Source organism: Candoia aspera, chromosome 6 (genome assembly GCF_035149785.1).
Source record: "Candoia aspera isolate rCanAsp1 chromosome 6, rCanAsp1.hap2, whole genome shotgun sequence".
NCBI classification, from domain to species: Eukaryota; Metazoa; Chordata; class Lepidosauria; order Squamata; family Boidae; genus Candoia; species Candoia aspera.
Genome location: NC_086158.1, coordinates 47,090,313 through 47,118,252, shown reverse-complemented (window position 1 = coordinate 47,118,252; position 27,940 = coordinate 47,090,313). Strand labels below are relative to the sequence as shown.

Sequence of the window (27,940 nt, the reverse complement as noted above, 5' to 3'; positions counted from 1 at the left end):
ACGGTCGCTTACCGCTCCTCCTTTTATTATTAGAGGCCACCTGCATCGTTGTAAGCAAAGGCGAGATTTTAGTTAAAAGCACAGTAGATACGTTACGGAATGTAGCTTTGAAGCGATTAACCGCTACAACTGTGTCAAAATCCAGAACAATTCAATAAGCTGTGCCCCATCAAATCTAAATGAACAACTGGGTAATTTAACGTGTAAGTAACATGCCACGCACGCAACTCGGTGCACGCTTATTCGGAAATGATTTTTTAATGATTTGCAGTTCTTTTGAATCCCGCAAAAGAACTGCAACCTTCATTCTCAAATTTGGACCCGTTACTGATAACGTGGGTTAAGAGAATTGCAGTAAAATGTATGTTTCTATTCTGCTGGCATTCGGAGATCCTTGTCTCTCCTAATCAAAAACTAATTTTAATGCTATTTAGTAAAATATAACCTGCAATTACTTCCAGAATTGTGTTTGGAGCAAAGGAAAACCGAGTAACAAATGTAAATTATGCCCTACCATTTACGTTTCTTCAAATACTTTTTTTTTTCTTTTCATCCATCACTACACCAAACAGGTAAAACTCTAGCAATGTGAAGAAAATGTTACTTCTTTTTTGGCTGTTACTGTAAACTTGAAACGGATTTACGTTTAGTATGGTCTAGAACAAGAAAAAACTACAACATCCACGACGCTTAGAAGAATATTTCCCAGTATGCTTTGCTCGAGAAAACTCGCCTGCTCTGCTTTAAGTTGCGTTGTTTCCTGGGAAATATAGTTCTACAGTGCCGGCCCGGCTTCTGAAGCTATTTGTGAGGAGGTGTCAAGATGGCGGCCCTGTGGGGCGGTGGTGCGGGACATGCGGGGGCTGGGGGAACTCTCCCTATACAAGGTGCCTCGGAGCCTTTGGTGGGCAGTAGCTTTTCTTCTACACAGGTACCGGCCGGTCTGGGTCCTTGGAAATGAGCCTGAGAGTTTCAATTAACCGGGTCGGCTAGCGCTAGATGGACACGTGGAAGCGGCGTGTCTGGCATAGGGAGGTGGCACTGGCAGCAGCGGCGGGAACGCGGGCTGGTGGTAGCTTTGGAATGGAGGCACTGGGAAGAATGGGCGATAAAGAAACTGCGGAGGGAGAGGAGCTTTGAGTATCGGAATAGTGATGCTTTGGCTGCTATATTCTAGTTGGTGGCCATTTCACTTGAGCTTCGATGGAGTTGGTAATGGTGGACTGGCGGGCTGGAATGGGCGGACGATGTGCGGCAAGATTAGCGTAGTGGAGCAAAACCCAGTGTGGACTATCTGCAGATCAGGATTTTGGGGCTTTCTGAAGGCTATCTCCCTCGAGATGCGGGAACAATGAAGTCGAGAGCTTTAGGCAAAGGCAACGTTGGAATCATTAGGTGTGGCAGGGCGTCCTGGCTCTGTGAATCTTTGGCGTAGAGTCACACTTGAGTTGTGGAACTTTTCCGCCTTGGTTGGGGTCCTTGGAAAGATGTGCAAAAAGAGAAGCTGTTTGTCGGGTTAGGGTATCCTTAATTGATTCGTGGGTTTCCGTTATTGCTTTGAATTACTTCTGACCAAAATGGTATTCTTTGTGCGTTTAATTTCTCTGCCGACTTTTTAACTTTTTCCTTTGATTTGTGATGCTTATTGTACTGCCCGCCTCCCCAACATGCTAAAGAACTTAAAAGAATGTAAGGAAGTGGGAGACCGGGGTATATTTAATAGGCTGATGGAGGAGCACCAACTGGAAAGTGTTCTTTTATGTAAAAAATGAATTCCAGTGCTTTTGCCTGCTTAACTCCTCTGTTCTCCCCTCTTCATTCCTGGGTGTGTTCATGCCCTCCCACTTGCTGATCCTGTTCAGCCCCATTTGATGATGCTCGCTCTCAGCAGTTTTTTAAAAATTCTTTTATGAAAAATCACTTCGTGTGCATGCCTCGGCTTTAAGAATTTTGGCTTCTCCTGTTCTCTGAGTCTGATTTTACCCTAATCCCGAATGCCTTGTCCCCTTTAAATTAAAAAAAAATAACTTGCAGCAAACCATTTCACTTTAGAAAGCCGTTCTAAGAGTGAAGCCATTTATGGAAACTTAGTATACGATTGTGCTAGGAATGACAAATAGCAGTAATGAGCTTGCTGTGTCTGCTTTGCAGTCTGTTTACTTGAAAAGTCTGCTGGAACTCCTGCTGGATTCTCTTGCATGTTTTTTCCTGTTGCACATTATCTGCCACTGAATGTGATTGGAGATTGTGCCACAGCCACGAGGGGAAAAAGAAAAAGAAAACATTATTTTGTGTTGCTATGCTAAATATTAGTTAAAATAATTTAGATGCTAAATTACCAGTCTTTTGTAGTTAAAATGTAATTCATTCCCTTACTATACAAAATACTGAGGCTGTTCCATTCGCTTTCTTAATAAGACTGAAGCAGTATGCAGTGTTGCCTTGAATTAACTAAAATTGTTTCGTTCAAGACTTTATCTTTGGCAGTTTGGTCCAGTGGTTAAGGCTCTAGGCTAGAAACCAGGAGACTGTGAGTCTAGTCCCGCCTTAAGCATAAAGCCGGCTGAGTGACTTTGGGCCAGTCACTGTCTCAGCCCAAGATCAGGCTTGGGTGACAAGCTGAACGGTCAATTCCTGTTGCAACCAATGGATCAACCAGTGGACCCTGCATCCACGGGAAACACTAGGAAGGAAAAAAAAGTTAATATCCTCTATGTGTGCCTTAATATGTTTTGCACAATGGTAAGGACACTAACTTTCTGAATTCTCAATCATAGCTTTTCTGCCTGATATCTTCCCATTTCTACTGGGTCTAGTCAGAATGCAAGCGGGGGAAGGGTATAACCATGGAGGATTGATTACAATAGAAGGACTTGGAAGTGGGAGGAGAAATCCACAAAAGCTTGAGTTTTAAAATGTAGATGATTGTGTTATACTGCATGAAGATGTGTGAATTTGAAGCTTTAAAAAAAACTCTTTTTAAAGAGTTTTGTTTGAGCAAGCAACAGGTTATGTTTAAACTATATTTTTCCCTTCTACCTCATCATACATTTTAAACATAATTCTTTTTTCAAAACATATTGTAAGCTATATATCACTATATAAATAATAAATACATTTTAATAAATAAATAAATACATTTAGTAGTACAGTGGATATAAAAAGTCTGCACACCCCTGTTAAAATGCCAGGTTTTTGAGATGTAAAAAAAATCAGACCAAGATAAATCACTTCAGAATTTTTTCCACCTTTAATATAACATACGAGCTGTACAATTCAATTAAAAAACAAACTGAAATCTTTTAGGGCGAAAAAAAAACTAGAATAATGTGATTGCATAAATGTGCACACCCTTAAACTAATACTTTGTTGAAGCACCTTTTGATTTTATGACCATTCAGTCTTCTGGGGTAAGGTCCATCAGCATGGCACATCTTGCCTTGGGAATCTTTGCCCACTCTTCCTTGCTGAAGCGCTCCAAATCTGTCAGATTGCGAGGGCGTCTCCAGTGCACAGCCTTCTTCAGGTCATCCCGCAGATTTTCAATTGGATTCAGGTCTGGGCTCTGGCTGGGCCATTCCAAAACTTTGATCTTCTTCTGGTGAAGCCATTCTTTGGTTGATTTGGTGCTTTGGGTCATTGTCATGTTGAAAGGTGAAATTCCTCTTTATCTTCAGCATTTTAGCAGAGGCCTGAAGGTTTTGTGCCAAAATTGACTGATATTTGGAACTGTTCATAACTCCCTCCGCCTTGACTAAAGCCCCAGTTCCAGCTGAAGAAGAGCAGCCCCAAGGCATAATGCTGCCACCACCATGCTTCACTGTGGGTATGGTGTACTTTTGGTGATGCGCAGTGTTGCTTTTGCGCCAAACATACTTTTTGGAATGATGGCCAAAAAGTTCAACCTTGGTCTCATCAGACCATAACACATTTTCCCACATGCTTTTGTCAGACTTGATGTAGGTTTTTGCAAAATGTAGCTGGGCTTGGATGTTGTTCTTTGAACTTTTTGGCTATAATTCCAAAAAGTATGTTTGGCGCAAGGAAGAGTTTGATGAATGTGGCATGATGAATAATATAGTGAAGTGCCTCAAAAGCTCATAAACCTGAACATGTATCATTTTTCCTATTTGTTTGCTTGGAGCAGCCTTCCCTAGCATGGTGCCGTTCAGAGACCCTTGGAAGTTAGAGAACTGGTAATTCTGGGTACATCCATAAATCTGGGTGCCAAAGAGATGTGAAATGGTAAACCTGTTAAACTTTGTGTCTGTCTATGATCACATTGGTAATCAGCTGAGAAAGCAAACCAAATGATGGACGTGAGTCTAGTGATAGTTTTATATATAATTTCTGAAGTTTCACTTTGGTCAACATTATGAGATAATGCTTTTAACTAATCTCATTAGTTTGTGGCAAAGAATCTGAAGCATCACCTTGTAAGATTTGAAAGAAATTCTTTGAGTAATTTCACATTCAGTTGGTAGAATTAAAAGGAAATTTAAACTTTTGTACTAGAAAGTATTTTCAGAGAAAGATGTAATGAGCATATTAATTCCAACTTTAGATAAACTCATTAATAAACAGTATGAAGGCTTCTTCAGATTCTGTGTCTGTTGTCTAAACTGCATTATTTTTATGCCAGAAGTTTAACTATTTTTTTCTTTACAACAAAACAGAACAGTATTCTTTGGGAGGACATCTCCTGTTCTAGAGATGGCCACTTTCTTTAAGGGATGAAGGAATAGGTGGTAAACTGTTCTTTAGCTACATCAGCGTGGATATTCAATGTGCAGCTCTCTAAATGTTGCTGAGCATACTCAGTAATGAGGAATACTAGGAAATGTACAGTGGTACTTAAAGGTTTGTGAACCCTTTTGAATTTTCAATATTTCTGCATAACTATAACCTAAAATGTGATCTCTTTTCACACAAGTCCTAAAACTAGATGAAGAAGACCCAATTAAACAAATGAGTCAAAAACATTATGCTTGTTCATTTATTTATGGAGAAAAATTATCCAAAGCTACATATTTGTGTGTGGCAAAAGTATGTGAACCTTTGCTTTCAGTAACTGGTATGTCCCCCTTGGGCAGCAATAACTGCAACCAAACGTTTCTGATAGCTGTTGATCAGTCCTGCACATTGGCTTGGAGGAATTTTAGCCCATTTCTCCTTACAGAACAGCTTCAACTCAGGGATGTTGATGGGCTTCCTCATATGAAATGCCTGCTTCAGGTCCTTCCAGAACATTTCTATAAGGGTAAGGTCAGGATCTGGACTTGGCCATTCCCTAACATTAACTTTCTTCTGCTTTAACCATTCTTTGGTCATACAACTTGTGTGTGTGTTTTGGGTCATTGTTTTGCTGCATGACCCACTTTCTGTTGAGCTTCAGTTCTTGGACAGGTACCTTGACATTTTCCTGTAGAATCTGATAGTGCAATTCAGAATTCATAGTTCCATCAATGATGTCAAGCCATTCTAGTCCAGAGGCAGCAAAGCAGGCCCAAACCATGATACTGCCACCACCGTGTTTCCCAAATGGGATAAGGTTCTTATGCTGGAATGCAATATTTGCCTTTCACCTCCCACACTCAACCTGACTATCATCCCATTGATTGAAACACCTGACTCTAATTTTCCCTTCAAATGAAGTGATAATCCTAGAGGTTCACACACTTTTGCCACACACAGATATGTAGCTATGGATCATTTTAATTATAATAATTCATATGCTGCCTGACTCCCAGCAACTCTGGGTGATTTAAAATTGTTAAAACGTTTAAAAACAAAAAACAGAACCCCCCCCCCACAAAAACAGCACAAGACAAAAGAACAATGGCAAAGAAAATTAGAAGGAAAAATTATTTTTCTCAATAAATACATTAACAAGTGTAACATTTTTGAGTTGTTTAATTAGGTTCTCTGTATATGGTTTTAGAACATGTGTGGAGAGCAGCTCATGTTTTAGGTCATATTTATGAAGAAATATTGAAATCCTTCAACCCAGTCCCATCTCATGAAGGGGGTTGCATCAGGGCACAAGGTTGGAAAAAATAATAGTTCAGCAATAGGATATGGTAGAGAGCCTGAAGCACTCTAGATATTGTTGAACTATAGTTCTCCCTATATTTGTTGTACAGCTGGGGCTGTTAGAGTTACAGTTCATCAACTCCTGTTTTCTATCTCTGCAGCAAGGCTTTTATTTTCAGCATCTGAATTACGATGCCACCTCATGTAGGATAGGATTACAGTTCCAGCCCAGGTCTTACGTTTTGGGGAAAAAAATTACTATATAGGAAGCATGTCATAAGGAAATTTGGTGACAGAGAAAACCAGAGAATGCTTACAGATATTCATGGAGTACTTCCAAGTCCTTGTAATTAGAGCTTACTGAATAAAGCCCTGTAGTTTTAACTGCATCTGTCCAGGAAATAAGTTGGAACTTGCTCCATGGCTACTTTCCATCCAGCTTGCTGCATTCTTTTATCACTAAGATAACTTTCCTGAATATATGCATCCTGAGTCCAATCCTGTTTCACTGGTGGTAGGAGTAATAATATTTTAAAAAAAAACGTATGGCAGGGATGGGAACTTCTGACTTGTGAGTTTGCCTGGCAAGCTCACAAAGATGATGTGATTGGTAGTAATGCTTAAACTCAAACCTCACTCCCAGGGATACCAGCTCATTTAGAGAGTGAGTAAACCAAGTCTTCTCCACCCTTGTACTATGACCTGGCTGGAGTTAGGATTCTAGCAACAATAGGAACACAAATGTTTCATCCAGTATTCATGGAGGTAATACTTTTATTGAGAGCCAGTTTGGTATAGGGGTAAGGCACCAGGCTAGAAACCAGGACTCTGTGAGTTCTAGTCCTGCCTTAGGCATGAGGCCAGCTGGGTGACTCTGAGCCAGTCATTCTATCTCAGTCCTTGGAAAAAGACAATGGCAAACCACTTTTTGAAAATCTTGTCAGGAAAATTGTAGGAACTAGCCCAAGCAGTCACCAGGAGTCAACACTGATTTGAAGACACCAAAAAAATCCCCACACCTTTATTAGGCCACCTAAAGCTGTCTTTAACAGAGTTGTACAGAGTTATATCAGAGTTGGGTTGAATTACATTGTGTTGGGTACTTTCCAGTGTTAGAATGTTTTATTTCCAGTCCAAAAACATTGACCTAAGACATATCTCTTATTCTCATGGTCTTTACAAGATTTACAAAGCTATCAAATCACAGAACACTTATTTGCCTACAGAGGAGAAAGATCTTTGAAAAAAACAGGCATTTACAGTGGTTGTATAGAATCTGTGAAATTTTTAGACTAAATCCAACTGGAGTTTGTTTAGGCTGAAATTGGAACATTAAATGAACATTTAATTCAGCAGTCATGTATGTCTGTGAGCAAATTGTTCTATTCTACCTTAGTTCCCATCATTATTGCTGGCCTTATAAATAATATATACATTGCTAGTTTCATCTTATTTATTTCATTCATATACTGTATATGATTGTTTCCTTGGAAGGAGATAACTGACCTCTAGTCTTGGTGACTTAATATAAACCATCCTAATGCTAACTGTTTACTTTTGTATTTACTAAGACACAAAGATTCCCAACACATTCACTTCACTGTTCAGTCTTAGGTGATACAGTTACTCATTTAATGCAGTCTTCCCTAACTTGGTATCCTCCAGATGTGCCTAACCGTCATTTCTATCTGTAATGCAGTTTTTAATTAAAATACTGAAAGGCCCCATTGGGAAAAAGAGTATACTAATACATTAATATACATGGCATCTTTCATATAAATAAGAGCCACTGCTGCATAGAGTAACTCTTAAACAGTTTTAGCTACCTTGTCTGCAAACATTTCATTGACCATGCTCAACGTTTTTCAACCTAACCAGAAGGAAAAAGGCTAATGACATATCTTCTGAATGTGATATGTTGGTGCGCAACTTAAAACAATAGAAACTGTTTATATGGGAAATCTTGGAGCAAAAGGCTAATAAGAAGACTGTCAGTTGCCAGCCATGCTAGCAAAACTTGTCCTGCTGTGAATATAAAAATCTTTGTCAGCCTTAATTTGTAAATTGATGCTTGTAGAGGTTTTGTGAACTATTTGATCTAATTTAATTAAATAGGGAAATATAATATTGGATTATAAACATAGATTTAACAGCATTATCTATGAAGTATACATATATGGATGGGAATGTTCCCTTACTGACTATAGATCTATCAAACTATGTTATTTGGGGATGTTTCCTATGACTTAAGGAAAGGTAATAGAATTGTGCCTCAATTTCCTGTAACCCATCCATGGCCATATTCCTTTCCAGTAATTGCACTTCAAGATGCTTTGCACTTGATTCTTTTGGATAGCAAAGGCTAGGGATAGGTAGCTAACGTAGGTTGATAAAATAATTCAGATTTGCTCTGAATTGGACTCCAGCTGGGCAGGGCCTATGGAAGTGACTGAGGCACAGTCTTGTGATGTTATCTGGGATGAATTCAAGCCTATTGGTCCCAAGGAAGGGGACAGAGTCCTCAAAGCTGTGCATGCAGCCACCTGTATATTAGATTCATATTCCTCCTAATTGGTTAAGGCCTACAGGGGAGGGGTCATGAAAGAGGAGTTGGTGCCACTGGGTCTGGAAGGCAGCAGTATGCCCACTCACCAAGAGACCATCCTTAGATGCAGCTAATCTGGACAACTTCTCCACTCTCCATCCTTTTTAGGGAAGTTGTTGAAAAGGTGGTTGGTCTCTAGCTTCAGAGGGTCCTAGAGGGAGCGTATTATCTGGATCCTTTTCAGTCAGGATTCAGTCCGGGGTAGAGTACTGAGACAGCTTTAATCACACTTGTCAGTGACTTGTGGTGAGCTTGGGATAGGGGTGTATGCCCATCCTGACTCTCCTTGATCTCTCAGTGGCTTTCCATACCATCGACCATGGTATCCTTCTGGATCAGCTTAGAAGGCTGGGAGTGGAGGACATCATTTTTCTTCCTTGGAGGTTGGTTCCAGTCAGTGTTGATGGGAGGGGAATGGTCAAGCCTTAGGCTTCTGCTTTGCAGGGTGCCTGAGGGCTCTATCCTCTCCATCCTCCTTTTTAATATCTACATGAAGCTGCTGGGTGTGGTCAACCATTGGTACCAAGTGAAGTATCATCAATATGCCAATGATACCCAGTTGTATATCTTTGCCCCTAATCATCCAGGTGAAACTGTCAAGGTTCTGTCCCAGTGTCTGGAGGCTGTGAGGGTCTGAATAGGGAAGAACAGGTTGAGGCTCAGCCCTCCCAAGACTGAGTGGCTGTGAGTTGTGGGTCCTCCCCGCAGATCCAAGAATTAGCATTTCCATCTTTGGTTCTGGGTTGGGTGGTACTGTCCTGTTCAGACTTGGTAGATAATCTGGGGATCCTCCTGAACTCATAGTTCCTGCTCAAAGAGCAGGTGGCAGCTGTGGCCAGGGGGTCCTTTGCACATCTGCATCTTGTGCAATAATTTTACCTGTTTCTGGATCATAAGGCCTTGCTCATGGTCTTAGTCATCTCCCAATTGGACTTTTTCAACACGCTCTACACAGCCCTGCTCTTAAATGCCATCTGGAAGTTTCCATTGGCCCAGAATGCGACAATGTGGGTAATTATGGGTGCAGCTGATTATGGCCATGCGACATTGCTACTTTGCACTGGCTCCCAGTTGGCTTCCATGTGCAATTCAAGGTGCTGGTTATCACCTTTAAAGCCCTACGTGACATAGGACTGAGTAACTTGCGGGACTACCTTCTCCCCAGAACATCTGCTTGCCCCACATGCTCTCATGGGGGGGGGGGGCATGCTCCAGGTTCCCTCTTTTAAATGGTGCCATCTTCTGGCACCTAGGAAGTGTGCCTTTTCAGTGGCTGCCCCTGTTCTTTGGAATGATACACAACAGGCCCCAATTCTGCTTGTCTTTAGAAAAGCTGTTAAGATACCCCTTTACATACATTAATTCCACACCTGATGAACATCTGTATGGACAGAGACAATGCACATTTGTTTACAGTACACATGTGGAGAGTGCTGACTGTTTTTCTCCTGTAAAAATGTAGTACAGTATAGAAATAGATGTTGCATTTGGGAGTTACTTTGTCCCACTTTTAACATTTTCCTTGATTAAACCAATTATTTGCAGGGTCTGTTTCTGTGCTGCACCTTGATGTTTCCTCTCATGATTTTAGCCCTCTGAAGCCAGACAAAGTTCAGTATGCCAGTAGGTAAAAGACATGTGAACACATGTTGTTTTCTCACCTATGATAAAAAGAAAGTGGTTTACTATTGCCACTGCCCGCCCTCCTCCTCCTCCTCCTCCTCCTGGCTTCCTAGTGTCAGCATGCCAGTATTTAACTGTAAATTTGTCTTCAGAATTATAGGAGTAGGTGTTGATAATCCCATTAAAATTGATGCTGCTTGAATATTTATATTTTTTTTTCAAAAGTTGGTTCTTGTATGGAAACCTTCACATTAGCTGGGATACTGACTGGGGAATTCTGGGAGTTGTTCTGTCTCATGTAGAGGGCAGCAGGATGTGAGAGACTATTACAGGCTAATCAGCAGAAGGGCATGAGAAGAGAAACAATCACGTCATGGCCCTCCCTACTTTGTGTAATTAAAGCATCCTGCTTATCTTATAAAAAACTCTTCAGTTAGTAGCTTGTTTTGCATCATGCTTGATTACATCGATGCAGGATTGTAGATAGTCTTGGCTGAAAAGGGTTACAGTATTTGCACATATGGCACTGATAAACTAGGAGAAAATCATTCTTGTAGGATAGTAGATCTGCATCTCAGAAATGTAATGTTTCATTTTAAAGCTCAGCCTCGATATCTAAGCTTTTGGGCAGCTGGCAAAACAAAACATAATACTCTAAAACATCAGGTATTTTGGTAACAAAGAGAATCAAAATAAGCTACACAGCATCAATTAAAAAGCATGGCAGCCAATGATGGGTGAAAGATGGATGGAATTTGTAAGATTCCTAAATGCTAGAAACTGAGACATACACCACAAGAACTCATCTGGCAGCTGCAAGAGCTTGCTTTCCTCTCTCTGTTGCTGTTAAGCATAACTAGCAATCAGTTCATCACCTAACCCAGGTACTTGGGGGATTTGTTCTGCACCTTAGATGATAATACTTAATACCCTTTCAGCTACTTTCATTCTTTCTTCTCATCTGGTTGATTTTTATTCTCCCTCCATTCTCCTGTTCCTTCTCCCCCCAGTATTTACTGGCAGAGGATTTGCACTTGGCATCACTGGAAACAGAAACCATCCTTGAAGCTGGGGAATTCCTGGAAACAATGCAGGACTACTTAGACTCTTCTGTCATTTCCATCATTGAAGATTTCAGCAGTTTGACTGAGGTGTGGTATATTCTGTGTGCTTAGAGATGACTTGCTTCTGAATTGCTTTGTGCATTCTTCATCATGGCAACATGGGCTAGAATGGGCTGCTGTAAAGCCCTGAGTGAAGAAAACATTTTTTTTCTTACCTTAAATATAGTGAAACTGTAATTCTCTGCTTTCATTACTTTGCATGATTTTGTGGACAATAAGTGATAGGGGAGTTCTGTGGGGCACAGTATCTTTGGTCAGTAAAAGACTTACTTCAGCCTATTAGGTGGTTTTATCTTGAGCAGATACTAGTTGCACATTGAATTTCTCATCTTCACCCACTTAGTTTTCTCTGCAAATATGAGAGGACATGGTCTTAAAAATTAAAGAAGTTGGACTACTGAGGCTTTTCTTGTGCCATAATCCTGACATTGAGATGCTGAATATTCAAAATTCAGCTCATATTTTCCTGGAATGAAAATCTGAGTTGCTATTTTTTGCTGCTCTCAGTCTGCTCTTGGTAAATTAGTAGTATAAAATTGGGGGCCTGGAGAAGCAGAATAGTAGCTTTAAAAGTTAGTTTTTGATATCACACTTCAATTTTTGTATTTGTAGAACAGGTGTCATGAGTGAGGATGGCGAGCAGGGGGCTCCCATCCAGGCTGTAAAGCGCATGCGTAGTACTGAGGAATTAGGTGGCCATTCAAAGAGACACAGATCGGGCCCGCCTTAGTCTTTGGGGTTTATATGTCTGGGTTTTCCCATGCTTCTTCAGTTTGTTAGGATTCTCAGGAATCCTAACAAACATCTGTTACATCTAGGATGTAGCAGTAATAAAACACTAGAGACCTACTCCTTGTCTCGCGTGGTTCCTGGCTGTTAGGACAACAGGTTAGAATAGATGTAGGTACTGAAGATTTTTATCTCTACACGTTTCAGGCTTTTATGTTCCAGTCAGGGATTGTTTGATGTGAAAAAGTCCTGGAATTTGACTTCAAAGTCCATGTAACTGATTTCTTTACTATGTAAATTTAAGACAGCCTTACTCATCAGATGTGGTGGACAGCTAGCATGGTCAGTCCCCCACCATCATGGTTCAATCAGTCCAACTTTTAAGACTATGTCCCCTCATATTTGCTGAGAAAACTACGTGGATGGCTACAGTCAACACATCTGAAAAGGACTAGGTTGGGGCAGGGTGATTTATGGGAAGCAATCATATATTGGAGTTGAATAGTGGGTAACATTTCAACTGTGGTTTGTTCTTCTAATAACAGGCAAAAAGCCACATGGATGCAGAGAATGAAATATCCCTGTTGACTGCAATAACAGATATTCTTGATAGCACGGATGATGAGGCTCTGTCTCCCTTTGATCCTATTCCTGAATCTGAATTGCTAACATCACCCAGAGAGCTTGAGAATTCCTCGGTATGATGATACTCAATTAAATGTTAAGTCATCCTAACCACTCTTTATTGTACTTCTTCCCTAGGGAGGTTAATTAAAAATACTTCTTTATATTTCTTAATACGTCCCATAGTTCTTCAGTTAGATTATATATTTAAAAACAAGTCTTACTAAAACCAAATAAAACAAATTTGATATAATCTAATATAGGATTAACTTTTGTTGCTGTTCAGTCGTTAAGTCATGTCCGACCCTTCGTGACCCCATGGACCATAACATGCTAGGCCTTCCTGTCCTCCACTGTCTCCCGGAGTTTACTCAAATTCATGTTCATTGCATTGGTGATGCTATTTAATCATCTCATTCTCTGCCATCTCCTTCTCCTTTTGCATTCAGTCTTTCCCAGCATCAGGGTCATATACAAGGGTAAAGCATTAACTTTACCCTTCTTTATATTTGGAATTATTGCTTTACCCAATTCATATCAAATTAATATGCATATTTTTTCTCTGCCCAAAGAGAGTTGAATATAAAGGGCCCTCATTTCTTCTTTCTTTGGCCTGAAATATTTTCTGCAGCATTTTTTGTTTGGATTCAACTTTGTGGTTTACTAACTCAGTGCTTTCATTCAGTTAGTAATGCGTGAGTAATTGCTTTCTGTTCTTGGTTAGTAGCTTTTGATTTTCATAGACAAAAGCACAACTGTAGGATAATACATCTCCCCGGGGGGAGATGGGCGGTCATAAATTTGATAAATAAATAATACTTATCACCATTATTGCCACTGAAGTTGAAAATTATAGAGGCTTCTCTGCTCACTAGTGGTATCATAACTTCATTCTGCAGTTTAAAATTCTATCTTTAAATTGGCATCCAGATTCATCAAATCTAACATATTGAGAACTCTGCTGAGTCAGAGTGCCCTCTGTTGGTCAAATCCACCTATTTAATAGTATTATGATGTTAACAAGGTGGACAGGAGATGTTAAAGGACACCCTTGCAGATGACTAAAGATAAGATCCTAATAATTTTTATTAAACTTTTAGACAAGATTAAAAACTAACACAAGCTAATATCAAGTAAGAAAATAAGAAAGAAAAGGGGAAACGAAGGAAATCAAAGAGCAGAAAGTGTAAGAAAAGGAAAAAGGTTAAAGAACAATAGAAAAGAAATATATAAGGCAGTAGCTTCCAGTATTCTTCACAGCAGTTATAATTACAATATATTTTAAGCTCTCTCTCTCTAACACTACATCATATTACTCTTGTTTTTATAATCTGTCCTGTCTAATCATCAAAACCATAAATCACAAGTTCGGTTTCTTTTTTTCATTTATACACAAAAAGTCCCTAAGGGACTTCCAGTCACCAATAAATGTAGATAGTGTCTTTCCTCTAATCAGCAGGTGACTAAAGATAAGGAAAGCTGTTTAATGTGCCTTAGAGAACTCTGAGTTACCATTTTTGGTGTTTCCTAATCTCAGGGTCTCAGACTAGCATGGAGTCACTTGTATTTTGATGTAATGAAAATGGGGCATACTGTACTGTCATTTGTGTTATTTCCAAACTGCTTTCTTCTCATCAGTTTCAGAGATTGCTCAGTTTGTCTGTGACACCCCGTGAACAAAACTTACACAATATTGAGAGTTTCCAGGAGCCTGGGCTGTGCACCATTATCTCGAAGAAGGTAGTATATTTTGTGAGAACTAAGCCATAGGTGGCTCTGATTGACTTTTCTATCTTTACATTTCTGCCCAGAAAAAACTTCCCCGGTCAGGATTGTTGGATGTTCTCTCTTGCATGAAAGCTACACTAACAATTCCAGTACACTAGAAAAGGGTTGCCCAAGTGTAATCTCCTGCTACGTATCCCTATCTTTGAGGATTTAGCAGGCATACAAAAATCAGTAGAATGATAGCAGTGGATATTTTCTGTTTCAGTCTTTGTGAGCTATACATTTCATAGATGTAGTTTAAGCATCCTTTAGTAAAATAGCAGGGGTGTCAGAAACACCTTCATTCCAACAGTATTTTGGTTACTTCCTTTTTTTTCTTTTTACTTTGTGGCATAGTCTCTTCTTTGATTTGTATTTCCCCAGGTTGAAGCCAGTACTACCGGCATTCCCTTCTTGTTAACTTCAAGTTGTCCCAAACAATCAGCTTCTTCAAACAAAGTGAGTAACAAAGCATTCTTGGGGGAACAGAAGGTCTTCAAGAATAGAGAACAAGAGTCAGCTGTGCTACAGAGCAGTGATGGAGAGGAAGAGAAAGAAGAGGTTGCAAGAGGCTGTAGGCAGAGTTTTATGGCAGGTGTGAAGGAGATAGCACTGGCAACAACGGGACCTGGGAGAGACCTTGATGAACATGATGGTCCCTATATCATTACCCCAGAAAATATTTCCCTTGATGAGCTGGTGAGATCAGTGCACTCTTACTGCCAGTCCACCCGCACTGTATGCCCGAGTCCTGACAGTCAGTCCCTTGCTGAGGAGAATCTCACAGGCCCACTTGTCTTAGAGATAATGCCTAATGGAGGAGAGAGCATGGAGACCGAGCTCACATGCACAGTGGATAGCAACTGCACAACTGGCCTTGTGAATAGTGAAGCAGGACTTTCGGTCCCTGCCCTGGGAAAAGAATTGCCTGAACACATGATCAGATACACAAGTCTAGACAGAGAGCTGGACTCATGCAAACAAGATGAGAAGGTGGTTAAGGCTGCCCTTCCAAACATAAAAGGTGCCCATCCACAGATAGGGGAGGACACTCAGAAATCAGTAGATAATCAAGCGGATACATCTGATACACCTGCTTCGGAGGCACCAAAAAATACAAAGCTCGTTGCCTCAAAGAACAGTCAGGTATCTACAGGCATCAAAAAGAAGAAGAAGAAATCCAGTGAGGAAACGAAGTATCACAAGACCATAACCTGCAAACAAGTGTCTGCCTGTGCTCGAAAGGAGACCAGGATTAATCCAAGGAAATCTATGTCAGATTCTAGTAAAAAAAAAGAACTGGAGAAAACTGGAGGGAAAGAATTGCTCCTTAACCAAGAATCCCAGACAAAGGAAATGCTTGATACTCAGGTGGAGTGGTCAAAATGCGTGAGAGAGGTAGGGTCCAAAAATCCACTTGTGTCAGGCTTAGAAAGTACAGGGACCTTGCCATATCCAGAGGAGCCTACACAAAATTTGGGGAAATCAGACCTCATGCCTATAGTGCAGGGGGATGTCCCAGAAGAGCCCCATGAAAACAGCCAGTTCGTCCTACCAGTGAATGAGATGTCTAGTTCAGAAAGTTCCCAACTGCTCCCTGGTTGCACTGTGGACCTGACAGGGCAGCCAACCAAGGATACTCCTTACTCTGAAAATAAGGAAGTCAGCTGTCCCCCGAGGGAAATTAAACCTCGGCCTCTCAGCTTGAGTGAATACAGGCAGCGCCGGCGGCAGCACCAGTCTAATAATGACAGTACCCAGAACACCAGAGAGAACCAGAGTGCCAGCAAGTGGCCCAGTGTTTCCAAGCTCCCCACAGAGTTGGCTGACCTTCCTTGCCTGCGAGCTGCTCTGCCATCCACCAGAGCTGCAGCACCTAAACTGGTGAAGGAGCCGGAAAAGCCGGCTGGTTCCTCCTCTACTCTTGCCCCTGATGACAAAGCAAGTGCTCTACCTCTTTCCATGCTCTCTTCCACTACAACTCCTATACCAAGAGATCCTCCATCTTTGCAGTTTCTTTCACCCACACCCATTCCTCTAGTGCCTCCTAGTAAAATATGTGCTTTCTCTCATGTTGGGCCACAAGTGCCTCCAGCATTGCCCGTACCTCATGTGCCACCAGCCCCAGAGGCTTTCCTACCAGCTCCTCTTAATCACTACAATTTGGGCTCATCCCAACCACCAGGATCTTCCTGGTCTCACTTTGCTCTTCTGCCAGCTAATTACCAAAGCCTGCCACCTCCACCTCCTGCTAGTGAGGCTTGTTCTCCTGTCTTCCATACAGTTCCCCCATTGCTCCCTCCAACATGGCCTCCCCCACCTGTTCCTTTGCCTTTTGTTCCAGCCCTGCCTTATGGCTCTGTTGAGTGGGCTCCACTGCCGCAGTCTTCCTACTGGTCTGGAATTCAGGTGCCACCTCCGGTGTTGCCCATCCCATATGGAGATCAAGGAGGTCTTAGGCAAAGTCCCCAGGTTGGCACTTTATCTGCCTCATCTCTTCCTGATGGATTTCTTGGCCAGCAGAATACAGTTTTAACACCACAGCCCTCCTGCATTGGACTTCAAAATGTGGCAGTCAGTGAGAAACAAAGCCTGCCTGTCCAGGTATCCCAAGTAGATGCTCCTTCAGCAGTCACGGCAGCTCCCCGAAAAGTATCTGACCCAAGGAGACAAACATATACTGTCCCATCCCAAACTGAAGTAATTTCAAGCAGTTCCCAATCACTGGAAAAGCCACTTTTGTCTCCATCAGTTGTTAAGCCTTCAAAAGAAACAGCATTGACTCAGCATGGGAGGAAGAACTCTGTCCTGCAATCCTTAGGGGAGCCCCTTCCTGTGCCTCCTTCCCAGCAAGTGCTGGGAGAACTTGCTGGTAAACTGAAGTTCTCAAAAGAAAATTCCTATTTTCAACTTGTAGAGGAGAACTCTGAACTCTCTGGCTCTGTGGAAACTACTACTATTACTGTGGCTCAAAGCAACAACAAGCCACCGGAAGAGGAACATTCTTCCCTTTCAGCTTCCTTGGCACCTGGAAAACAAAAGGGGCCAGATGAAATCCTGTCAGATGTCACAGAACTTGCCCCAGTTGCTCCCAGTTTCTCAACATCATCAGGGTCCCAGACAGTACACGAAAATGGCCATCTTTCCAAGAAAACATCATCTGTGTGGAAACACCAGCCTTTCATCAGTTCTGCACAGCACAAGCATGATAAAGACCTTGTTCAGTCATTTATCAGTGAGATTGGTGAGTGTCTATGCTATTGAGGGTGGCTTTACTGAGCATGGCCTAGGATAGTTGGCAATAGTTAAATGGAGTTAAAGCTTAGTCACAAATTATTCTGTATAAAAATTCTCTAAGGCAACCCCAGACGGGTTATGCTTTCTTTCAAATGTGAAAACAATCTATTTCTATTCTCTCTTTGTCCAGAATCTGCTAATAAGCTTTTTTTTAAAGAAGCCACTGCTTATATAAATATAAAACTCAGTATTTGTGTTTCAACACCCGTGTACATAGTAAAAAAAAAAAGTGGCTTATTTCTCCCAGCCCATCACAGTTGCTGACATGGCTGGGGAAAAGAGGGACAGAGGTTAATTGCAATAAGCAAAATCTTTCTGTGTACAACCTGAGCCACTGAAACTTCTCATGGGAAATTACAAAGTACTAATCAGTGTGTATAATTGATGAATATCATCCCTTTTCCTCCCTCAGGAATTGAGGCCTCTGACCTATCTAACCTGCTAGAGCAATTTGAAAAGACTGAAGGTGAGGAGCTAAATGAGGGCAAGTAGACCAAGATTTTGACTTATGTTTGGTGCCATTAAATTTTTTAACTTTTTTGCCTGGAGTTCTCCAAAGATCAAGAAATAGCTTCTAGCTTCAAAGGATTTTTCATTCGTGTATGGCTGAGTTTCAGAATGGTACTGAGGTCTGATTTGCTTAACCCTGGTTTATTAAGTGAGAGTTGCTTGGATTTGTACCACATGCTAAGCCATAAACTGATTTACAAACCACAGTGTGCTTACACATTGTGCAGGATGCAGAATTATACTTCCTTCTCCTTCCCTATCTAGACACCTCCCTGGATTTCTTGTTCTAGCAGTATTTTTCTCTATCTTTTCAAACTGCTTTATGTCCATGGTGAATTTGAAGTTTTTTTTTAATAATTAAAGCTAATACGTTTAATATATCTGTTCCTACATTACAGTATTAGACTAGTATCACCTTGACTGAGCACCATGTTTTAGAATCAGTATCTTGTCTTGTGGCTACTAATGTTGCATAGCTTGAAGTCTATTGAATACAAGGAGTTGTAGGGGCAAACAAGTAAGCCCCATCCAATTAAAAGCAGACAGCAAATGCATAGAATGTAACAAACTCAATACACAAGTTGATTCCATCAAAGCTTCCTCTTTTAAGAACTATCCAATAAATACTGAGGCTGAACAAAATACTACTGATGTATTTGACTTCTTTTGTTTTTCAGCCGAAGCTGAAACTTCAGCTGTGTCAAAGAAAAATAAATCTACAGGGAACAATGGGTAAGTATAAGCCTGATCTTAAGCCAGGGGATGTGTTTATCCTGTTTCTGTTGGTGACCTAGTAACACTGTGTTAGGAAACTGAGGCAAGAAACGTGTTAGTCAGAGCAAGGGTATCTTGATTTAAATGTCCTCTTATGCCATTAAGAAGCTCTGGCACCTTTTGTTTTTGGTGCTTTGTATGCTAGGTAGAGGACTGTTGAGAACTCTGGTGGAAGCTTTTTTTCCTCTTTCAGGTTTGAGGCACAGTGGGAAAAGACAATGATGGACCGGCTTCACGCACCAGAGCTTATCAATGTTGCAGGTAAAATCCCTTTGTTGGGAGGTAATTTGAACACTTCTAAAATGGAAAAATCAGGAAATTTCTTGCCTAGGAGTGAGTCAGGGTCTTTCTGCAATGGAGAGGGAAACAAAGGATTTGTGATGTTTGACAGTTCCTTTGGCATAACAAACTTTTCCCTAAGCATCTGGGTATATTTTTAAGATGTTCCATTGAACATTTGCTGAAGTACATGGAGTGACTTACTTTGAAGAGTTGATCCAAAGAAAGCCTGTCCTGCTATGGCTGTGGTGGGAGATGAGGTGAAGATATGAATAATGGGCAGTCATATAGGATTTGAGAATACTGCACAGGTATAGAAATTAGTTTGTTTAAACACTTTTATACTGTTATTCCACAGTGGAGGTAGGTGGTCTGCTGGGGGTGGGATGAATCCTTACTAAGCAGTTCTAATAGAAATAATCATTTAGTTTGCTCAGCTCATGAGTTTGTGTTTTAATTGATGCTCCATTTCCTTCTCTCCATCTCTATGCAGGTTTGACTCCACCAGCCACTCCACCCCATCAGCTGTGGAAACCTTTGGTAGCTGTCTCATTGCTGGGAAAGGATGGGTCCCAAAAAGATACCAGGCTTTTGAAATCCCTAAACAAATCTCACCGGAAAGCTCCAACCCCTGTCCATGTAGGGTCTGGTGAGCATGACTATTGTCAGCTAACTGTTGCTCAGCCAAAGGGAGGTGCCAGATGGAATGTCAAACAAAGCTTAGATATCACTATAAAACCTATTAAGACATTAACAAGACAAGTGCTAGATCAGTCCCCTGCTACTGTTAGATTGAACCCTGTAGTTCCTGCTTGTCAGAATCCTAAAGAAATTACCAACCATGTTGATTCCAATAAGGGCCAGACCAAAGACTCCAGGACTGTTACAACTGACTTGAAACCTACCACCCCAAACTTACCATTGTTGGAGACCAGCCTTATACGTCCATGCAAAGAGGTGTTGGACCACTGGACTACTATTCCAAGGTCCATGAGTAGGGGCAGTGATGATCCATGCTCTGTACTGCTGTCACCAGCTGCATCCCCTTGCCGAGATTCAGGAGAATCAATATTACAGCAACCTCAGGAGGTTCAGCAGAAACCTCTCACTTCCAAACACTCCTTAAGATGCTACCGGAGCAGAGAGAGATCAGTCAGTCCCAAAAGGCGCAGGTGGAAAAGCCAACGAAACCACACCAGCCGATCCTTCAGTTCAAGCTCTGACGGTGACAGTGACTCTTCTTCTTCATCGTCGTCATCGTCGTCGTCATCCTCTCCCTCATCACAGTCACGTTCTCAGTCTCCACCATCCAAGCGCTGGCGAAGGTGAGTAATATTTTCTCTTCTCTTTTGCATAGATTCAACATTTCAAGAATTGGGTGTACTTTTTGCTGAGCTAAGTGCTTGATATCATGGGGCCCCATGGTTTTTGGACCTCAAGAAGTGATGCTATTTGAACAAAATTCATGTTAAAAAAATTGTGGGTTGTCAGTGGTTGGCACAAATGTGATTTCTGATAGATTCCATTTTTCCATGACATAAATTTTTTACAGCTTTTGCAAACCTGTTGATGTTTTAGGAATGGCTGTATCTTTATATATGTATTTTGTATATAAAAATACAAAGAGAAAGAAAAAAGAAAGAAAAAATAAAAATATAGTAAAGAAAAGAAAAGAAATATATAAAGAAATGAATTCCCCCTCTTCACAACAAGTATAAACAATTTTAGTAACTTATCACCTTCTCTTAACATAAAACAAATGATTTCTTCTTCCCATATCCCATCTTTTATCTATAAACAAATCCTTAAAGCCTTGTCATTTCTGTCCTGATCAGCAAAAGTCCATTAAGGGTTTCCAGATATAACAACATACCTATTTTAATCTTGATCAAATAAACCAACTTTATATTCCTTCCTTCTACTTTTAACCATCTTGATCTTTAGTCCCTTCAAATAATGTCCTAGAACTTTTCATTTTTTCCTTGTCCCTTCTCACAAAATTCTTCAAAGCTTTAACAAGTCTCTTTTGTAAATCCAATATAGGAAAATTATCCAGGTCACTTTTGGTTTGTAATTTTTATATACCTTTTAATTATTAAGACATCAGCCAGCTTCTTTTGAATGTCCAGCATAGCATCTTTTTCCGTATCATTCTTGTAGTCTGTCATTTTCAAATCCACTTGCAGATCAGTCTCTATCTTGTCAGGTAAAACTTGTTTCTCTTTCACAACATCTTTTAAACACAGTCTGTCTATAGAGGCAGACACTCTTAAAATTAACTTCTGAGTCCCTTGTTCAAAAATTTCCTTCAATATGTCCAATGTTAAAATATTTTGCTTCATTCTGTATTAGTAGGTCAAATTTAAGTGTTCTTCTCCTTTAATTGTAATCTTTAGTTTCTTCTGGTTCCCTCTAGTGTCCAAACTTCAAAGTCTCATCAATGTCTCATCATGTTTTTTTTAAGAGAATTCAAAACAAAAGCATTTTTTCCAGAGGAAGAATTCTTATGATTAACTCCAAAATCTTACTTCAAATTCATCTAGACCCTTAGTCCATGTGTAACTTTCCAAATTCAGAGTTTTAATCCCTCTTTTTCTGTTTATTCCAAAGGGGGAAAAAATTAAGTCCTTAAACTTATATTTAAAACTCCTTTTGCAGGAAACTCACCCAGTACTGTAGAACTTATATATCCAAAGGTTCCTAATACCTGAAAAGCAGTTAACAAGCAATATCCAAAAGTGATTGGAAAAGGAAGTATGCGAACCCAGTGTCCTTTTTGAAGGTGCCAGTCGTGGTTTCAGCAAGATGGTTATTCCCTCGTCTCTCAGAGCTCTAAACCTGCCAGGGACCTCTGTTTTACAGTCTCCTCACAAGGAGCAACTGTGTGGAGCACTTGTGGGTGATCTCAAGTCCTCTCCTTGTCTGGAGAGGAACTATGAAGAGCCAGTCTACTTGCTGGCTCTCCATTCTGCCATGGTTGTGGGCTCTGCTTTTAGCTGAGCTGTCTTCAGTTCGTCATTTCTTCCCTGGAAGTCCACCACAGTTAGGTTTGATATTATCTTTCAATGGTTGGATTTATTTATTATGCTGAAGCCATGGTTTTCTTAACCTTGGTTTAGTAAATAACATGCTGAACCATATACTGTGATTTGTAAACATCAGCAGCTGGTTCAGCGCAATATGTGAAGTTACAAACTAAGTGAATCACATTATGTCTTAGTGTGTGATCCCTGGCACTATTTTAACATGGGGAAATAGTGGGAAACTGTTCCTGAATTGACAGCCTGTAAATCAACCTTATCAGACCTGCTAATCTTTCTGAATTATCCTATTAAGTTTTTTTCCTACAAGTGGAACAAAATAAATATGAAAGTCTTGACTTACCCAATATATATCAAGCAAAGTAGCTTATAGTTTTTACTTTAAAAGCTTGATTTTCCAATTTATAATAGAATATAGTGCCTGACCATATGTGGCACTTATAGTATGTCATCTACTTTAAGAATAAAATAGCTGTAGAGCTGGTGCATGTATGTTTGAAATACTGTTAGCAATGCATTTATTTCTTGCAACATAAGCTGTTTTTATACTAGGTCACACTATTCATTTAGCTCTGTATTGTTTCAGCTGATTAGAGATAGAGGTCTTTTGCATCACTTGCTACTAATCTTTTAACTGGAGATTCCAGGAGTGGAACCTGGGACCTTCTAAGTACAAAGCATAGGCCTAACACCTGAGCTATGATTACTTTTTAGAACCTGATTAAAAGTATGTGGTTAAATGAATATTTTTGAGAATACTTGGATAGGCAGTCGTTCTCTGCAAATGCTGGCATACATTTCACTCTGTTCTATAGCAACAGGTTCTGCTTAACCTAATAATTTTTTTTGTTCCTCTGAAAGAGATTGAATCCTCACACAAACATGTTGTACAATTTACAGTCAACCCAGAAAAACAGCTGTGGGTAGATACCGATCTCATAGGTGAGCATGTTTGTGTCTCCTCCTTCATCCTAGATGTCGCTCACGGAATTCCAGCTCTTCTTCCACTAAATGGAGCCGGTCAAGGGGCAGGTCCCGCTCTCCCTCCAACTCCTCTTATGTATCAAGATCATCTTCCCGGTCCCCTTCTTTGTACAGAAGGAATAGCTGCAGAAAAAGGTGAGACAATGGAATGTTTTTTTCTTCCCTTGCTTCCTTGAGTTTGTTGAGGCATTAGAATGGAAGACCTTTGTTTTTTCTTTTAGCAAAGTTTCTGGTTTTCGAACACCCTTGTTATTTTATAGTTCTTTACCTCCAAATCCAAACCCAAATTATTCTTTGGTGATGGGGTGATACAGAGTGAGGCAAAAGGGATTGGTCTAGGATCTACATTATAGTCAAACTATCCTACAAGAGAAAGTATTGTCTAAGAAATCCCTATTTATTGGAATTCAAGTTACACATAACTTAGATTTTCTTCTCTTTGGGGCACTTTTGGGTATTTTCCCCCATTGGTTTATAAGATTTCAAAGCAGGCCTAGAGAACCTTTGGCTTTTCATATGATGTTGAACTACAATTGTTAGCATTCCTTAGCATTAGCATACTAATTGATACTGGTAGTCCAGCAATATCTGGAAACATAAATTCTCCATTTCTCTTTGAAATAATTACATTTGGCAAAATAAAACCTCATGATCATTATATCACAAAGTTTCTACCTAACTTAAAATAATAACTTGCTTTTAAACACTGAGGCCTTTTTGTAATTATATCCCTTCCCATAAATACATTTTTTTCATATTAACTTTCTTCTTTTCCAAAAAACTCAGAATGGTGTGTTTAACCTAAAGTATGTACAAAAGAAAAGTGTGATTTCTTTTCTCCATGGGCAGTTCTTGTACTATCCATGTTTCTATCCAGATTCCTAGAATCATTGCTCAAACTCTTCCTTGGAAGCCACTTGGGGCCTGGGTTTGCCTCATGCGTGTTTAAAGGTCAAATGGGTCCATGGATGCATTCCCTAAGCAAAGAATCAAGGCCTTCTTTTCTGTTTACCACCATTTTATTTTTCCATAGGATAGTAAAGGTAATTAATGAACACTGAACAAAACTGTAATTCTAAATTTCTGGTGCTGTTTTTTTTTAAAGCTACAATTCCAGCAGTTCCTATGAACTCTACCAAAGGCAGAAAAACAGATATAAAGAACGTGCAATAGTGAGTATGTGTATTGTACAGTAATATTGTGGGAAGAACAGGACCCCCATATAAGGCTATCTTCATCACAGTTACTTTAAAAAAATGTCCATTTTAATATAGGATTTTCTTCCCTAGAAAAGAATTGCAGGACAGCAGACTCTGGCAGAAACATTTCTCTGTATCAGACATGGATTGAACAGAATCCATATTGCTTGCTTAATGCAATAGGATTATCCAACTACTATTCACTTTTATTAATACAAATTCAGTCATAACTTCTGCTCCATTGTGGTCCACATCCTAAGAAGGATTAGTTCAGATCATTGTTTACATAAAGTTTACATAAGAAAGTGGGTTGGATTGGCTGGCAAGAGAAAAGTGGCCATATAACAGAACTGAGACTGAACACTGGCCCTGAACTGTGTGCATAGGAGGAACGCCGTGTTGTCTTCATTGGGAAGATCCACAACAGGATGACACGTTCAGAGTTGCGACACCGTTTCTCTGTGTTTGGGGACATTGAAGACTGCACACTGCACTTCCGGGAGCATGGGTAAGGGGTAGATTGACCTTCCTTTGGGCAAGCGTCAACCTACTGGGTAATATTGAGCTAATGGAAAAAGGAGGAGAAAGGAATGTGGTGTTCAGAGCAGGCAGCCATTTATCTCTTCCCTGCTTATCCTGCATTATGTATGTTAACAGACTGCACAGCCTTTTAATACATAACTGTCCTACTTTGTAGGGACAACTATGGTTTTGTGACTTACCGATATGCTGAGGAGGCCTTTGCTGCTATAGAGGGTGGACATGCACTGCTTCGTCCTGGTGAACAGCCGTTTGATCTGTGCTTTGGAGGACGCCGGCAGTTCTGTAAAAGAAACTATGCTGACTTGGGTGAGTCCATGGTGGAGATTGTAAAGAGTGAAAGTGCCAATCGAAGCGAATATTTGTAGCTCAGGGTTGAACTGTGGAGCTCTTGGTGCTCTCTGAGCCTTGTTGTTTTCTTGCAGACGTTTCATTGCCAGACTAGACAACATCTTCAGTGCAAAGAGGGAGTGGGCCTTGCTCTCAGTTTATATACCGTGGCTTGCCCTGCTTGTGTTGGTAGGGGGGGTGTTCTCTCCTTGGGAGTTCTTTGATTGGGCTGTTGTTTGCTGCTTGGTTGATTGCCTGAGTTAATCTTTCCTTGATTAGGGTGTATTGTGCTGTTTGATGGTTCATCTGGTGTTAATCCTAGTGTTGATTTTTGCCTATCTGGGTGTTGATTGCTGGCAAGGGAGTGTACTGGTCTTTTGGCTTTTCTATTGTCTCCTTTGAATGGTATGTAAATGTTGTTTACCTCTGTGTGTCTGTTGATGGCTGCTTTGTCTGAGTGCCAGGCTTCCAGGAATTCCCCTACCAACACAAGCAGGTCAAGCCATGGTATATGAACTGAGAGCAAGGCCCACTCCCTCTTTGCACTGAAGGTGTTGCCTAGTCTGGCAATGAAACATCTGCAAGAAAACAACCAGGCTCAGAGAGCACCAAGGACTCCACAAGAGTGAAAGTGTTGAGCATCCAATACTGTTTGACCCATTGATATATTTCTGTGCAGAAGACTGGAACAAAAGTCTGAAATACACCTGAAAAGTGCTCCCAATTGAAAACAGCTATTGGCTAAAGTACTGTTTGGTTGGCACTGTATTTTTTCTTGTGGGACATTGGTATAAAAATTGTGGTAAGGCACACAGCATTTATCCATAAATCATGATTTATAAACTACACTTTTTAGGGCTTCACATAGCACATTAAACCAAAACCAGACCACAAAATGGCTTACCATGATGTGCAAACCCCAATCATAACGTCCTGAGACTAATAGTCTGGGTGGGGCATGGAACTATAATTTCTGTTCTCTCTTTCTTGGAAGCTGCTTGGGGCCTGGGTTTGCCTCATTTGTGTTTAAAGATTAGAGGGGTGTGTATCTGGTTGTTAATTCTGATGATTGTTCTTGTGTTTTTCAGACTCCAGCCAAGATGACTTTCAACCTGCCGCTCTAAAGAACAACTATGATGCTCTTGACTTTGACACCTTATTGAAGCAGGCTCAGCGAAGACTGCGGAGGTAGCGCTAGTTCTCCTGGGCTCGCTTGCCCAGTAGGCCTCTGCCTGCACCAGCCTTACCTCAGATTGGTTGCAAGGGCAAATGCGCCCCCAGGCCCAGCTGCTATGTCCAGCATGATTTTGTAACAAAATACAAACACAAATAATTTTTATCCTGGGTTTTTCCTAACAGCTATTTAAGTGGAAAGATACTTTGTTTAACAAGTGGGATAGGAATGGAAATACACTGTCCACTTAATTGCTATGCAGATAATAAAATCCCAACTATAGACTTAACAAATCTATGGCTGTTTCTCACTCTGTCACTGAATTTTAGTAATAACTATTTCTCAGAGTTTATTAGGCAAGAAAAAAATCCAGTCAGCAAACAGTGGATGCCAATAGGCAGTACTCAGGGGCTGGGGTGAAGGGGAGATGGCAGGCAGTGGTGGCGCAATTATGAGCTGCATTCATGATATGTTTAAAGGAATGTAGGCTCCACATGGTTGGGAATGCCCAGAACCTCTCTGTAGAGAACATTTTGAGTTTGCTGGATAGGTTAGCTGCTTTGTTCTCTTACTGAGAATCCCTGCCTATTCCTGTCCTTATCCTTCAGTTTATTCTGTCTTCCATCTATCCTACGGATTTCTATAGCAAACAATGAACATTTATTCACCTTTTTCCTTCAGTAACAAATTCTACAAAAAGGAGGTTTTTAAGTGTATGGTTATGGTCAAAGGTGTGAATATTCAGTGCTAAATGCTATTCCCATGTTATGCAAAAATAATTGCATGTTCTGGTTTTCCTAGTCATTTGCAGGAACAAGGAATTATTCATGCCATTGAGCCCTTATCCTCCTGGACCTCTTGCTCAGGTTGCCTGTGCTGTCTGAAACCCCATTCAGTTTTGCTGGCTGAAAGTTCAAATGAAACTATGCCATAAGAAATAGAAGCTTGCTTGTTTCTCTTAATTCCAACACATGAAACTAGATTCTGTTGCCAATAAAACATTATTCCACATACTTCTGAACTAGAGCATATGAATCACTTTCATGAAGCAGTGCTTGCCCCTGAGTCATATTCCATCCACTAGAACTCAAACCAGGGTTCAATATGTCTGAGCGCTGACTTCCATTAATGGATTTGCACTATCCTATGAATTCCATCCTAAAATCATCTATAAAACAGATTTGAAGATGTTAAAGAGTATGTGTGTTCTGCGGGAAGTAATACTTAGCCTGAGGATTTGTGGGGCATGGGGGAGATAAAAGCAATGGGCAGAACAACCTTTGCAACAACAATAACACAACCTGGTA

The 27,940-nt window shown here is 40.6% G+C and overlaps 1 protein-coding gene and 1 long non-coding RNA gene across 3 annotated transcripts; one reads left to right on the top strand and one right to left on the bottom strand.

The window, feature by feature from the left end:
* The first annotated feature begins 791 nt into the window (after positions 1–791).
* PPRC1 (PPARG related coactivator 1) lies at positions 792–26,926 on the top strand. The gene is made up of 14 exons (XM_063307029.1): positions 792–931; positions 11,272–11,412; positions 12,660–12,812; positions 14,377–14,478; positions 14,890–17,749; positions 18,215–18,268; positions 18,990–19,044; positions 19,280–19,347; positions 19,859–20,690; positions 23,382–23,525; positions 24,496–24,562; positions 24,976–25,097; positions 25,287–25,438; positions 26,548–26,926. Exons 1-14 carry the CDS (start codon positions 824–826, stop codon positions 26,649–26,651), a joined length of 4,962 nt encoding a protein of 1,653 aa, XP_063163099.1. The 5' UTR covers positions 792–823; the 3' UTR covers positions 26,652–26,926.
* On the bottom strand, positions 11,407–25,417 carry LOC134500033 (uncharacterized). Of its 2 annotated transcripts, none has more exons than XR_010068195.1 (5): positions 25,312–25,417; positions 23,283–23,513; positions 20,285–20,495; positions 19,204–19,435; positions 11,407–11,511 (listed from the first exon to the last, which is right to left on the bottom strand). It is a non-coding gene; the product is annotated as an uncharacterized LOC134500033 (long non-coding RNA). The 2 variants fall into 2 exon arrangements; XR_010068196.1 differs by having other exon boundaries at positions 19,327–19,435.
* Positions 26,927–27,940: the final 1,014 nt, after the last annotated feature.

Excerpts from the sequence above, each read along its gene's own strand:
- PPRC1 (XM_063307029.1), top strand. The coding sequence starts at position 824 with ATGGCGGCCCTGTGGGGCGGTGGTGCGGGACATGCGGGGGCTGGGGGA. Across the intron at positions 20,691-23,381 it reads CCATCCAAGCGCTGGCGAAG|ATGTCGCTCACGGAATTCCA; the intron begins GTGAGTAATATT and ends CCTTCATCCTAG. Across the intron at positions 24,563-24,975 it reads GATATAAAGAACGTGCAATA|GAGGAACGCCGTGTTGTCTT; the intron begins GTGAGTATGTGT and ends CTGTGTGCATAG.